General features: G+C 36.4%; 1 protein-coding gene across 7 annotated transcripts in view; it reads right to left on the bottom strand.

The window, feature by feature from the left end:
- LOC120341706 (F-actin-uncapping protein LRRC16A-like) overlaps positions 1-15953 on the bottom strand; it is a 90818-nt gene that overhangs the window by 59129 nt on the left and 15736 nt on the right. For 5 of the 7 annotated variants that reach the window (XM_039410286.2, XM_039410288.2, XM_039410290.2 and 2 more), the window contains 13 exons: positions 14547-14671; positions 13574-13739; positions 12826-12899; positions 11380-11455; positions 10713-10801; positions 9431-9603; positions 8555-8673; positions 7997-8074; positions 7620-7696; positions 6991-7044; positions 4995-5021; positions 2143-2182; positions 1645-1715 (listed from right to left, as the gene is read on the bottom strand). In XM_039410286.2, coding sequence (XP_039266220.2) covers positions 1645-1715; positions 2143-2182; positions 4995-5021; positions 6991-7044; positions 7620-7696; positions 7997-8074; positions 8555-8673; positions 9431-9603; positions 10713-10801; positions 11380-11455; positions 12826-12899; positions 13574-13739; positions 14547-14671 — 1169 coding nt within the window. The remainder of the gene's footprint in view (positions 1-1644; positions 1716-2142; positions 2183-4994; positions 5022-6990; positions 7045-7619; positions 7697-7996; positions 8075-8554; positions 8674-9430; positions 9604-10712; positions 10802-11379; positions 11456-12825; positions 12900-13573; positions 13740-14546; positions 14672-15953) is intronic. The other 2 variants (XM_039410287.2, XM_039410289.2) reach the window with 2 other exon arrangements.

Here is a 15953-nt window from a genome sequence, read left to right as displayed (position 1 = left end):
TAGCCATGGCCTATGGCAGCGGTTCCCAAACTTTTTGTTGGTGCAGCGTCAAATTTTCAGGCAAAAAATTCACACCGCACCTACTAGGGCTGTCCAAGCGAACCAAATATTCAAAATCGTATCGAATCGTTTCTCGGCTAATATCCGAATCGCTAAAATTAGGTACAGAAAGCCGAAACCACCTTTGCAGGATGTTTTCCATTGGACAAGCGCCGGCGCTTCGAGTTTAGACCACTCTCGCTCCCGGCTTAATTGGTTTCCCGATATTTCTCTCGCCTTCATTTTGTGATAGACATGTCATTCCTAATGCCCGCCCGGTGGCACGTGATTAGCCATTTCATGCATGGTCAACATAACTTAAAAGCTATATTCGGTAATGACGTTTTGAGAGAGAACAAGGAGAAAAGGCAATTTAGAAAACGATAGTTCTATAAATAGAATCGATTTGAAGCTGTTGAGTTAGTTAGTTATCATAGGAACATGGTACAGGCAACTCAAAGCTGAAACAGGTGTTTTGGGATCCTTATGATGGCAATACCTCCTTTCAATGGAATTTGTAATTTCTTATGATGGCAATACTGTATTATCCATCTATATACCAGGACAAATAATTGCACTCTTGAATTTTGATGGCTGTTGTACACTAACAATATTATAGTCATCAAAATTATTGTCATCAAACTAGCTTCAAATTTGTTAAATGCAATTTTGAATTTGAGCAACAGTTTTATCCATATTATTAATTGTTATTATTTTGCTGAAAATCACACAAAAAAACATGAGCAGTGTTCCCTCTAAGGTGTGCGCGTGTGCGCGCACACACAGCTTTCAGAGGCTGCGCACACGCATAGATTTACTGCGCACAGACCTATTTCGATGTAATGTAACAATGTTCTCGGTTGGCAGGTTGAGAAAGTTTGTTGTTGGCCCACTCATTACCCGGTTTGAACGCCAAAATTTCTTCATTGATTTTTGCACAAATATTAGTCATTTCCAAAAAAGTGCGCACACACCAAAATTTCTGCGCACACTTACTACAAAAAATTAGAGGGAACATTGAACATGAGACTAGTGAATAGAATTAGAATAGCATCTACAGGCTTTACATGTCCTATTAAAACTGAATCCATTAGAATTGAGATTGCAATTTTTGACTTGTGCAATTTTTACTCTTAACACTCAACAGTTTTCGAGACCCAGATTTTGGAGTCCTCCAATTTTTTGACTAGTTCATACAAGTGTGTGCTCTCCTTTCACAAATCTGAAAACATTGTATTGCAAAATACCAGCAGTAAGTGAGATGTAACTGCACATACATTACCACAACATCGAAGGTGGGCGTTTATTGTATAAAAGAGACAGATTTAGGATTGTGCAATAATATTCGATTATTCGGTTCGATTCGGCAAAAATATTCGATTCGAATCAAAAAATTAATCGATTTTGGACAGCCCTTTCACCTACACTGCCACTTCACTCAGAGTGGAAGAAACTAGGTATGCCCGGCTACACCAGAAATATCACGACTTGCATTATTAACTTCAAAATATTGAACTGCTGACTCACACATAAGTATATTTTGCATTTTCAACGAGAACCATATTAAAAACGAAATTGTGAATAAGATAACAATTGAGAACCAACCTGACGGCTTCTGGAGGAACTTTCATCCCAGAAAGATCAAGATCTGAGAGAGCTTTTGTAGTTTTGAAATACTGGAAAAAAAAAGGAAATATTGTTGAAAATTTCCACATTTTATTCACATTTCATTACTAAAATCGCAAGCAAATATCTGTACCATATAAAGGGAGAAAATTATAGTACATAGGATAGGATTTACATATTCATCGGTAAGAGAAGTACAGGTTAATCATATGGCGAACCCCTCGTCTGGTCACCAGTTCATGTCGGGTATGGAATTAGTTAGCAAGTTATTTGTTTTCAGATGCATGGGGTGATGGTGGAAAAAGTCGACCCTGACAAGCGAGTACATGAACCATCCCACAGCAACGGAGAGCCAGCAATCCTCTAACAAATAATTAACCCTGCATGGGATGCGAACCTGTGAGCCCACGTGGGATAACCAGAGGCACTGTGGCAAACGTAGCCCTAATGCTTAGCACCAATATTTATATAACTTACCTCTTGGAATGTATTAGGAAGTGGAGTTTCTTTTCCTTTTCTGAAAAAATAAAACATAAAATTAAATGTGAAAATGTAACACTGGTTGAGTTCATATTGTACACAAAATATTTATAAAATATAATCCAGAGTGGGCGCAGGTAGCGTTGTGATAGTTTTTCTAAAACTGTGAGGAAACAATAATATGTATCCTATACAGAGCCTAGAAATTTCTGTCATGGAAAAATAGGTACCTTCTTACATCTGAATGTATAAATACTCAATATTTAAACAGTCAAAAATGCATTGTATTTTTTTTTTTCAGAAAAGTCAGCTTCCGTAAGTAAAATAGTGAAACTATTGAAACATTTATATCAGATAGAATGATGAAACATTGAATCAATTATGAAAAGTCTGCTGATTATTATATACACTATACAGTAGTTGTCGATAGCCATTCTTAGCTGAATTTTTTATGGAATCTAATATATCACTAAACCGAAGTATATTTTGTATTTGCAAGCTGCTCAACATGAATTTGCAAACAAAAAAGCCATAACTTAACAATAATATGTAACCTTGCCATGCTCGTTTATGCATATGTTTTTATAATATTGGATATTTTGCAAACCATTATACAAAAATAGATAAAAAAATATATAATATTCCCATTATACTATAATGCAGTAGTTCCCAAACCGCCGCCCGTGGGCAAATATGGCCCGCCGAGCTTAGGTGAAATAGTTTATCACTTATTGTTTTTTTACTTTTTGGGTTCCAGATACTGCCAATTGTTATATCATTATCACATTTTAAGCCTGTGTATACTCGTAACAACTCAATTATATGGGAATCTTAATTATAAGCACCGGTCACAGACGCTCCCCTTTTCCGGCCGGCGAATATCCTTTCGCTTCTAATTTTGTTCCCAGGTCAATCATCTTTGGGAACCACTGCTATAAATGGGAATATTCTATATCTTTCCTAGCTCCGATTATAGCACATTTAAAAGTAAAATTTAAATATAGCCACATTATTTACTAAAAACATAGTGGAATACATAACCATTCAAGTGATGTATCTACTTAAACATGCAACTTGATTGCTACAAATGATGTCAAACATAAAAACGATAAGGCAGGAGTGCGCAACCTGTGGTCCACGAGCCAAATGCGGCCAGCAAGGAGAGATTTGCCGCCCGTGAAGAAGTGTTAATTTTGAATAGTGTGTGGCCCATGGAACGAGTTATTAATTTAATTTAAACTGGTAGGTTTGAGTCTTTCCAATCCCTTTGCATTGCAAAGTCTATGTAGAGGCCTACTTGAGTCCAATTTATTATTATTTTATGATGTTACAATTAGAGCTGTCCAAAATTGAATAATTTTTTGATTCGAATCGAATATTTTTGCCGAATTGAACCGAATAATCGAATATTATTGCGCAATTTTAAATCTGTCTCTATTATATAATAAACGCCTGCCCTTCGATGTTGTGGTAACGTATGTGCAGTTACATCTTACTTACTGCTGGTATTTTGCAATAAAATGTTTTCAAATTTATGAAAGGAGATCACACGCTTGTATGAACTGGTCAAAAAAATTTGGGTCCAAAAACTAAGAGTAAAAATAATAATAATTTGCGATTCGATTTCGAATATTTGGTTCGCTTGGACAGCCCTAGTTACAATTCCCCAACACCTAGTTTGTGCGAAGCGAACTACGCATGTCTTGTATTAAGGGTTGCACATCCCTGAGCTAAAGACTGATTATCATGGATACAGAAGCTTCTTCTGTCACTAGGAAATAGAACCTCATGATATATATGGACAGGGTGTCCAAAAAATTTCGCCCGATATCATATTACTAACAATTAAATATTTCTTTGTTTATTAATAGTGCTTGTAGTTCTCATTTATCATACGGTAAAATTTATTTAAACTTACAGTTGTTATTAAAACTGGGTGAATTTTTTAGACACCCTGCATGTACTCATTTATATTTGTCAGAACTCAGAAGGTGAGATGACCCATGCAGCCATTTTGTGTCTTATGATTTAAACCTTTTCTGAAGTTTTGGAAACTTTCTAGAAAACTTCTGGGATAGGAAAGGATTTATATATTTATTGTAGGGGAGAAAAGCCCATAATAAATGACCTAATTATATGGCAGACCCCGACCTCCTGCCCCGTTTCCAGCCCATGTTGGGTATTTCCATGATTAGGGATCGAATTGACATATTTGATCAAGCGTTTCAAAAGTGAAATAAAATCATAGAATTTAAAATTCTGCTCAACTTAGATACGCAAATTGTTTTCTTATGAACTACCATTTCCAGAAAAAATTTTTCTTTCAAATTTTGAAGTATTGTATTTCAGGTATTTCAACGTATAAAATTAGTTGCAATAATAAGTTCATGGGGTCGCATGACACGATGGTGTCGCTGATACAATGACTTGATAGATTTTACAGTCTAAACATTGAGTGTCTGTTTTTTTTGCGACTTTATTTATTATTATTCGTGTTTACAATGTTTCATGCACGATGAAAATAAAGTATCTGAATCTGAGTTCCATGTCTTTCTTGGACATACAATTCAGTTACAATTCTGCTATCAATAATTTAATTTTAAAAAACCTAACTTATAAAATTACTGGTTTCCCCTTTTCTACAATTTCACATCAAGGCCATTAATAACAAAGAAATTACAAGAAACATTATAAACATTCAAATTTCTAAAAAAGTAACAATGATAAGCAAATATGAGTAACAAAGCTTGACGAAATTGCTATCTTTCAAGCTTTGAAGCAAGCTAAAGCAGCGAAACATTCGAACAAAAAATAAAAATGAAAGTATCAAGATGCCGTGACTAATTTACTTTGCTCCAGGGTTCTTAAAGAACTGGCTGTGTGGAAAAGGAAATAAAATTTTAAAAGTGGTAATCTTACTTTTTTACTTGGGGACAAAAAATACTTAAAAATTTGTCTCGTGATAGAAATTTTGATGTACATCATGATGAAAAGGTAAGCTGATAACACCACTTACTGTTAACCATTTAGTGTCGCATCTAGTTACCAATCCAGATAATAAGAATAGAAAACAGTTAATCGTTCCAGATGAACAGACTTGTAGAATGGAAATTTTAGGCGACCAGTAGTTAGCATAGGATAGGGATTAAATATTCATCCCGGAGAAGAAGATAACATTTGGCGCTGCGATGTGGCTCATTGTGCTAAGCATTAGGAATACGCTCGCCACCGCACCTCTAATTACTCTGCGTGGGTTCGCAGATTCAAATCCCATGCGGGATGGTTATGAGTGAGAGGATTGCTGGACTTCTCGTCGCCGTGAGGTGGTTCACAAAACCGCTGGTCGGTTACGGCTTCTTCCACCATCAAGTCCATGCTTCCGAAAACATATAACTAACTAATCCCATACCCGACATGAAATGGTAACCGGACGAGAGACCGTGGTTCGCCATATGGTTAAGCCGTCCTAGCGGCTTTCCTCTCCCCCGGGATAAATATGTAAATCCTTAAATAGAAAGCCTACCAGCCGTTATGTGCCTACAGTGGCAAGAAGTTCAGCAATGATCTCGAACATAATCATTCACCACGGGACTCGAACCTGCGAACCCAAATCAGAGGTGCGGTGGGGGAGCGTATTCCTAACGCCTAACACAATACGCCACTTCGCAGAGTTATATAAAAATTATATTGAAGAATGAAAAGATATTTATGTATTAGCAATATTAGGCTGGAAATCTGAAAAGCATTTAAAAAAGTGAGTGTCAGTGCTGAGATTAAAATATTTATCAATTATATAAAATTAACGAAGAAACTGAATTGAAAAACCACCAGTAATAATTTGACACTATGAATATCAGGGATGCCTAAAATGAAATGAATATTCAAATACATTCAAAACTTCGGCATTTAGGAGTGAATTACACCTAAAAATCTATTTGTAATTTGGAGAATTCAATAATCAGGTATCTGGTATCAGGGGCGTAACCAGGATTTAAGATGGGGGAGGGGGGGTCCGACCCGTAAAACCACGCCCCTGCCTCGTATTAAAAAAAAAAACAGTCTTTGGTGCAAAAATAGAAATTCAATAAAAGGAACTTTCATAACTTTTTTTGCTCATCCCTGGTATTTAAACCTGACAAATGCTCAAAACCATGTAGTATTGTCATTTGAATAGTTATTAATAAAAACAAACAAAAATGAAACCATACAATCCACCACTCAGGGGAAAAAAGGGTTCCAAAGTCAAAGTATTTTAGAAACTGAGAATATATTTTCAAAGTTGGGGGAACTAGTTCTGTAATGCTTTTAACTACAGCCATCATCCTTTCTCTCTTGTGCATTAAAACCCCTATTTTTTAAAGTATACTTCAACAAACATAAGCTTCAAAATGCTTATGGCTTTATTAGATGTTTACGTGTATCCAGTCAGGTTCAAAATCATAACCAGCAAAAATTTAGAATTTGTTGAAGAATACAATTTTTGATCTCGTCCAAGTATCCTTATGACAACGAAGGTTTAATCATAAGGCACACCACGGCCACCAGTCATGTTACTAGTCCATGTCGAGCATGAGAGCAATGCTTAGCCAGTTATTTTGTTTTCGGAAGCATGGACTTGATGGTGGAGGAAGCCGTAACCGACCAGCGGTTACGTGGATCGCCTATACGGATCGGTAGTGAAAGATAGACAAGGAGAAAAGACAGTGCCCAGTGACAATACCATAGTACTCCCTATAGTTGGTTAGTTGAATAACATAAAAAGTCACCTAATATGAGAAATAAATGACAAATTATATAAATTAACGTAAGAAACACTCTATTCATGCAGCAGGCATAAATAACAACCTGTTTCCTGTGTATTCATCTTCAATATAATGAGGAGGCCGAGCTGAGATTCCTCTAATAACGAGGAAAAAATTGTTTTTTAAAACTATTTTCTACTATCTGATGGCGAAATGCCCAGCAACACTCCGCACTAGGATTTTGTGGCCATCACTTCACCCATGGCAATGCAGAAATGGAAAGATTCCAGACGCTTTGAAAATAGTATCTGCCTGCATAGCAGTAACTTTTTTGTTTAAAGCATTGCTAGTATTTTAACAAGGAATTTATCTTGCACATGATCACCCTTCAAAGATTTGAATCTACGAACTCACTCAGGAAAATCAGCATGAGTCTGCAAGCATATTCCTGATTATCAGCATATAATAGCAATATCATAAAGCTTGCAGAGATAAGAGATCGAAAGTTAAGATGAGTGGACAAGCATAAAATTTAATCATGGCTGCGTAGCAATTTTAAGAAAAAATTTCCACAGGAATACATTATAAATATCATTCTTAAATAACATTCAATCAAATTTTGGTTTTGAAAAACATTACCTCGTCGAGCCATTAAAATAAACAGAGCAAAACGTAGCTTGGTTTTGTGCATGAACACTTTTTAATCTTCAAATGCTAAAACATGAATCTTACTTTCCAAAGAAATGATTTCTTGACAGATTTATTGTCTTCAAATTTTCGATGCATCCTTTGGACATTGCACTGATGTACTGGTAAAATAATAAAGAATAAAAGAATTAATTTGCAATTAAAACAAGACAGCAATGCTGATCTAGATTGACCAGAAGTTCAAATAACCCCAAGATAAATATGTAAATCCTATCCTAAATGTTGAGATTTTGAACTGAATATGAAGGTGACCTCGTGAATTACGGAAACCAGCAAAATCTTCAAAATCAATTGATCCAAGATAAAAGGAATTTCTCAACAACAGCAATCTCAGCAAGAACAACAACAACAACTTCACTTTGTGTGACAACTAATTTGAATTCCACAATCCATCTACTTACAATTTCAACTGCACAATCAGTTCCAGAAACATCTAGATATTGCAGCTGGTTCTTTGTTGAAAGATAATTGTATAAACCCTGGAAATAACACAAAAATTAGCAAACAGTATTCTCGATGTGCAGTTCTCTGAAACTGATTGAAATGTACTTGATGATGAAGGTAGCCATAACCAACCAGCAGTTTCATAAACCGGACGAAAGGCAGCAGTATGTCATATGATTGGTTCCGTTACATTTGAACCCACGTACATTTGAACCCATGACAATTGCACCTGCATGCTATTGCACATGTGGAATTTTTTTTGTTTCACGGATAGTTAAACCCATACTAACCCTAACCCATGGGTTTTAGCACCCGCATATAGATTGAACCCGTGGATATACGCATGGGTTCAAATGTACGTGGGTTCAAATGTACGGTCACCCATATGATTAAGCATTTTATCGTCTTTTCTTATCCCAGGATAAATTTTAAAATCCTTCCATTCAAACCACCCTCAGACAAATAGGGTACCAGCAATAATTCGAGCTAATTGTTAAAGATCTAATTATACTTACAATTGCTTCTTCTCCTTTAATTGCATTGTCAGCCAAAGTCAAGTTTGTCAACGATCGACTAATTATTGAACTTGATCGCAATGCTTGACAGAGTCCACTGACTCCCTTTGCACTGAGACCTAAAGTAAGATGAAAAGAAAATGTATGTTTATGAAACAAACTCGGGGGGAGTGGCGCATCGTGCTAAGTGTTATAAATACGTTCACCACTGCACCTATGATTACTCTGTGGGTTTGTGGGTTCGAATCCCATGCAAGGATATTTATATGCAAAAGGATTGCTGGACTCCTTGCACCGTTGGGTGGTTCACGAAAACTGCTGGTTGGTCACGGCTTCCTCCACCATCAAGTCCATGCTTCCGAAAACAAATAAAGGGCTAACTATCCCTTACCCGAGATGGATTGGTAACCAGAGAGGCCGTGCATAAGCATAAGTCGTCATATCGGCTTTCCTCTCCCCCGGGATAAATATGTATATCTTGTAAGCTGAACAGAGAAGTTGGAAATTTGCTTGACCCAGGTTAGCAGACAATCTTATTACACTAACGATTAATAACATACTCTTGGTGTGTGAGTCTTGCATTTAAATTCTCCAGAAGAGGGAGCTAGAGCTGAAGTCAAAATTTCAATTTTTTTCCAATGGTATAATCAACATCAAAATTTGCAGGCGAAACCAAAAGGGCATTAAGTTGACCAGGCATTTCTATCTACTCTGGGGAAATTTCAAAAGTTGCGTACAAAACCTAGCGTCTGATTACCAATGTTGGTAAAGAACGAACAATACTCTGTCAATTCCAATTCCTATCCAGTTTCAATATTTAACCTTGTTTTAAATCTGGAATTAAACTAGTTCAACCCAGAATAAACCAGCTCTTACCGGTTCTATCCAGTTTCAATATCCTGAGTCCACCTCCATGTTTTAGCAGAGGTAAAGCACCACTGAGATGCATGATTGCTCGATCTTCCAGTGGATTGTTTGAAAGATCTAGGGTGTCGATACAACATTCTTTATTCTCGATCATTTCTTGTGAAAGCTTGTGAGCGATTTCACTGTAAAACATTCCATGATTAGAAAAATATTGAAAAAATCTGCATAACCGAAAATACTGTAATTATGAGCAGGGATTATAAGAGAAAGAACTATTTTAAGATACTCTCTGACCCAGTGGTTCTCAAGCTTTTACTGCCTTTTTATTACTTTATTGTTTTACCCTCGCCGCGTACCACGGCAAAGCCCTTTTTCGGGGTGAGGAACAATGGCACACAAGCGCTCTAAGGGAATTAGAGTATTTTATAATGAGGTAGGATAGGATTTACAAAGTTATCTCGGGGGAGAGGAAAGCCAAAAAGACAGCCCAACTATATAGCAACTAGGGCCTCTTCCTGTTTTCGGAAGCATGGTCTTGGTGGTGGTGGAAGCCGTCACCGACCAACGGTTATGTGAACCACGCTACGACGGCGTGGAGTCCAGCAATAATGTCGCACATAACCATCCCCACATAGGATTTGAACCTGCGAACTCACTCAAGAGTAATCAGAAGTGCGGTGGCGAGCGTATTCATAACGCTTAGCACGATTAGCCACCCTGACGGCCAGTATGACATTCTCTGTGTCGTAACACCCAAATTGGATGAGAGGATCTCTGAAAACAGAGCCTTATAAACACGATTCAGAGAATACATAAAGTATGGAAGATAAAGAGAACCATTTCTGCCATTTTTTAGCTAACTCGAAAGTTAATTGTTGCAATAATTCAAAGCTGCTCAAGTACCACTTGAAAAGCTCCTGCGTACCACTAGTGCCACAGGTTGAACCACTGATCAAACCGGACTTTAAGCTTGTGATAACACATGAATTTTACTATTACACGTGGGCGTTGTGATGATTATGTCACTGAGTCACATATGCAAGACTAAAAAAACAAACAATAAAATGATAAAATTGGACGTGCCAAACAGCAAAATGAACATAATGCAGAACAAACTACAGGTACACGATCAATGCATCATTAGGACAGCAATACAACAACATGCTAATGATTGATGATACATATAGTTCATACGAACAGCAAGTCAATAAATAGGAACCAGATAAACCAGTTAACCATCATCAGCCCTAATAAGAACAGAGGATGTCTTAAGCCTGGAAATAAATCTCACCCTTTCAGTCCGACACCTTCTAAGACCAACTGTTTTAAAACACTTGACCTTCGAACAACCTTCAAGATAGTGTCAAAGACATCACTGATCTGAAAAAAATTGGAAAAACTTTATCGGTGTATATTGTATATTCAGCGTGAGGTAAGACGTGATAGAACAGTAATAGTTATCGGGCAGCGTCATCCATGAGAAAGTGCGTCCAACATTCAATCATACGGAGGGAAAAAAAGCTAAAAAATACAGTCAGTCAGTAGTTTATTTTATCACATACCAAAAGTAAACATAACAAAAAGGACAAACATAATTACGAAAAAATATATAAAAAATACGTTTCAGTGTGAAAGGAGACTCGATAAACCGGTGAAGGTTATCTAGCAGCGCCACCTATGAGGGAGTGAGTCTAAAATTAAATCATACGAAGAAAAAAAAGTCAAACAAGATGCTAGCAAAAGTCGTGAAAAATAAATAAATAAAACAGAAGTCAGCCTTTGAGACACATTAGAGCGCCGATATCCCGGTGTTACTCTAATTAATAAAAGAAAGCAACTCCAGACACCACTGGTTGGAGTAGCCATGGTAAAAGCAGTTGATTGAATAGCAAACAGAAAACAAAAGCCGGGCTTTAAAACGTTAATGTTATAAACTTTTATCTCATATATTCACTCACCAGTTTAATATTCTTGATGACAAGTCCTTCAAACCATCGGTTGTACATCAGCACCAGTATGATTGGTATGAAGTCTCTGAAAAAAGAAAGTCAATTTTAGTGAAGTCATGTACAATAAACCCATTGACACAATATGAAGAATCAAGACTGATACTCTAACAATGTATATTTTTGAATTATTTTATATTCTAAATAATTATCTTTTTGAATTTATTTGCTCCTAATTTATCGGAATAGATACGAAAACGAATTCCACATGTGGGTTTTGGTATTTCATGAGAGGATCTTTATTGTTGCAGTTGAGATAATATTGTTTAGCTGAGAATTCTTGTCATACTTATTTATACACGTATTATTCAAGCCTTAAAAAGCTACTGGGTAAATCGGCGTAACTCTAGCTTAAGATCTTTTGAAGATTGAACAAATAATGAAAAAACGAAAATATCGGTCAGAGACCGAAGACTTATCGATCGAAAGTTAGGGGATCCCCCAAAAAAGCGCTCTTACTCCATAGTGACACCTTGTGTCCCATCACTAATTAATTAATAACTCGCTAATTATACGACATAATTCATCCAAAATCAATAGGCTTCTGGTCCGACATACATTGAATGCACATGCAAAATCTGGAGCAGATTCAATCTCGCTTTCGTGAGATATCGCGTGCATCTAACAGACATACAGACAAATACCTATCAACATACTTATCGATTAAAATCGATAAGTAATAAGTTTCTTTATGCATAGTGAAAGATATAAAAAAAAATCTGAGACAGGCAAAGGGACGAAAATATTGAGAAAAAAAATTAGGAACAACACGTTTAATCCAATGTTTTGGAAAGCTCAAAATACAGTAAGGAGAAAGAAAGAAGCTTGCAATTTCCAATTTGAGTGAGGTTTATTCATTTGTGGAAAAGTTCTAATGCCGTCCAATGCGAATATTTAAAAAGAATCCACAAATGATGGAAAAGATGGGCGAAGTGAGAAAAATAAATTTGAGAATTTATTACCTGGTATTGAGGGCGCAGGTAAAAATTTCCAAAGGGGGAGGACGGGGTCTAAAATTTCTAATTGCCAAGTTGAACCGAAACAGCTGGCGAGGTATGTTTTGGATGGTTCCTGTACATTTGAACCCGTGACAATTGCACCTGCATACTATTGCACCTATGGAAATTATTTTTGTTTTACGGATATTTGAACCCATACTAACCCTAATCCATGGGTTTTAGCACCCGCATATAGATTGAACACACGGATATACACATGGGTTCAAATATACGTGGGTTCAAATGTACGGTCACCGTTTTGGACAGCTCAAGATACAGTTAAGAGGTAAGGAAACATTAGCCACTTGCAAGTTAAGTAGTTAAGTTTTATTCATTTCTGAAACAGTTCTTACGTCTTGTCATTCATGGTTATTTAAAAAGAATGGTAAACTTTGCTTACTTTTGGTCCGGTAGATCAAAATCCTTGAAATTCAACTCTTTGCAGTTTTGTGAGAGATATATTGTGTCAACATCCTGAAATGTTAGAAAGTAAAGGCCATAAGAGCAGGGACGAAGAATTAGACGCCAGGTCAGTAAAGGCTTGTAGATACATCCCATTTCAAAATTAATATTGCTCTTTCATTTATATCAGTAGCTGTCAAACTTTTGAAGTCGCGCCCCCTTTTTAGAATTGGTCAAGTCTCGCGCTCTACCTAAACAATAACTAGCTAACAACGACCTACAAATAACAGATGGTAAGGCAAGAGTATGTTTTATTCAAAAAACACATTGAAATCCAAAATAAAGAAATGTAAACACCCAAAATAAGGTGAGCAAAATCAAATCTAGCAAATATTTTTACTTTCAATTAGCTTCAAGCCCCCTAAAAATATTGTCATTTCCTGTACTATGGCACCGTTCAGGACAAGAATTCTCATTTTATTTTTAAGCATTCCTAGTTAAGCAAAGATAACAAACAGGAAGTAACAAACAGGCCAGTAATCAGTAGTTTTTTTAACATACTGAAAGCACACTAGATATACAAATTACAATAAATTATGAAAAAGCATTTCAGGGTGAGGGGAGCCGCAGGAAACCAATATCGATTATCAAGCCGCTGCACCCAATTAACCAGTATTTTCAGGAGGGATTTCGACAGAGTAACCCCCCATGACCCCACTGCTGAACGACTCATAGAAATAACTTACCCATCCAACTTCCTCTCGTACAGGCAGACCCGTAAAATTGCACATGCATTCGTACATGACAGAGAAATTTCCACAAGGTCCAGATTCGTGCATGTCTGCTTGGTTCAGCATGCCTTGAATTACTTTTTGACGGCTCAGAGGTTCCAGAGATGCTTTCATGATTTTCCTGGTAAAATAAATAAAATTAGATTTTTAATTACTCTGTGTGTGGTCAATGTGCTTTGTCTGTATTTATGTTACTCTATGTGCTTTCATGCTTGTGCATTGTCCTATCAGTAAATTGTACAGCTGAGGAGACTTTAGTTAGACATAGCGTAAGACTTGAAGTACCATTTTTTTATCAAGGACTCAATGTGACTTGAGTCCTCAAAATCAGGATTTTCCAATTTTTCCGTGCCGCGGAGCACGAACCCCTGTTTATGAATCTTAATTTCAAAAGACCACCAACCTATGTTGTATGAATTTCTATGACTAATCAACAAGGAAGAATAATGTTTCATTTGACAAAAAAAAACTCATGGAAGTTTGAATCCATACATAGTAGTGTTGAATATTGGCAAGGCTAACGGAAGATTGTGATCTATTTGTATATTATGTTTCTTATAGACTCTTTCATATTGTTGCAGACCCCCCGTGCAGTAATCACGAACCTCCAGGTGTCCACAGAGCCCAGTTTGGGAAACCCTAATCTAAATAGAATGGAACAACTCGTACTCATCTAACTGCAAGTGAGACATAACTCAGGTAATGATTGGACTTTGGACTCAACAGGAAGACTTTGCTGGCATTGTCGCGTGCTGGTAGGTAAAAAAAAGGGGAGAAAAGCACACCGTCGAATTGAGTGAGTGAGAAAATGTGAAGTTTTGCTAAGTTGTCCCCAAAACAACCCAAAATACAACTCACACACATGATCACAATCTGGCAACGTCTCATAACTAAACAGAACTTGTTATGAAAAACAACTTATACTCACGATAATGAAACTCCTGGGAATATTGTTCTAAGAGACAAAGCAACTCTTCCAATAATATGATCTGCGTCATCAGTTCCAATCATTTGCATAAAATATATCTTCCCATTCATTGTAGAAATATTGAGCTGGAAAAGTAACATTATTGTTGACATTGATAAAAAATTTTAGGTTTAGGCTGTTGATGGGTGCCAGATGCTTCCAGTCACTTCTTTGCTCCTGTTTTTCTATTGGCCTTAGCTGCTGCGTGGTTTTTCTTTTACATTCCCGGCCCAAATTTCAAATTTTTTTATTTTTAAAGCAATTTTGCAGCATTTGCAGTAAGACGCCTTTTCCATCAACATTTTGCTCTATTCTTGAATGATTTACTGGAAACCGGACGTTCCCTGGCTGGCTATCAATAATCCTTTCACCAAATGAACCAGTTGAGATAGATGAAAATGCGCGCTCATATGACTTGAATAATTTCGAAAACAAAGTTATCCTGTAGAGCGATTCTTCAAGATATTGTTAAATATCAATGGCTATATTTATCTGGCTTTATTTGAAGCATAAGGCATGAGTGAGCGTCTTATTACGTCATAATACAAAAAAAATTATCCCCCCTTTCCCCCTAAATTTTCGGCTCTCTACGCTCTTGCACACCACCGCACACATGGTGTAGTAATTTGGATAAGCAGTACCAAAATAGAAAGATTCAGACAAAAATAACAGCTTCTTACACATTGTAAGATTTCAGTGGGAAAAATTATATACGAGTTATAAAATCAAAACTATACGTTTTACTAATTTATCAAAGCAGCTTTCCAAGTTCTGCATTATTAATTTTAAATCCGTATATTGTAAAAATGGCAGTTACATATATAGAAAGAAAATTAGAGGTGTAATTATTTCAAAATATGACAAGGCTGCAAGTGCGAACGAAGACATTGATGGTGTCTACAGTTCAAAGTAGTCATACACAAGGTCACTCACTGTTCAGCGCTTTCACATTGAGTCTCGTTCATTCAGGTTATAAATTTATGATAGCATTAATTTTTCGCTAGGTAATCTCATAACTGGTTCAAGCCTGGGCCATATGTAAATCAAGTTTGTCAAGATTAATTTTTGTTTGATTTAGGCTTGGTCATCATATCTCTATAAACAATTGTTATGTCATAAATGAGTAATCTCCTTTACCTTATTCCTGAGTCTTATGATAACAAACAGAGTAATTCAAAAACACAGGGCTTGAAATGAGACTAATTTTTCAAATTTCGTTAGAATTCTTAAACAAACATTATACTGGTCTGACCAAAGACAGAATACATTGCACAAATTGATTTATTGCTAGGATAGTTGAAATATAAAATGCATATGTTGTTCTCTAGTGTGATTAACAGTGGAAATATAGTGAATCAAATGTTACAA

The sequence above is a fragment of the Styela clava genome, chromosome 14, assembly GCF_964204865.1.
Source record: "Styela clava chromosome 14, kaStyClav1.hap1.2, whole genome shotgun sequence".
In the NCBI taxonomy this organism is placed as follows: domain Eukaryota; kingdom Metazoa; phylum Chordata; class Ascidiacea; order Stolidobranchia; family Styelidae; genus Styela; species Styela clava.
This window is presented reverse-complemented; position numbering and strand designations above follow the sequence as displayed.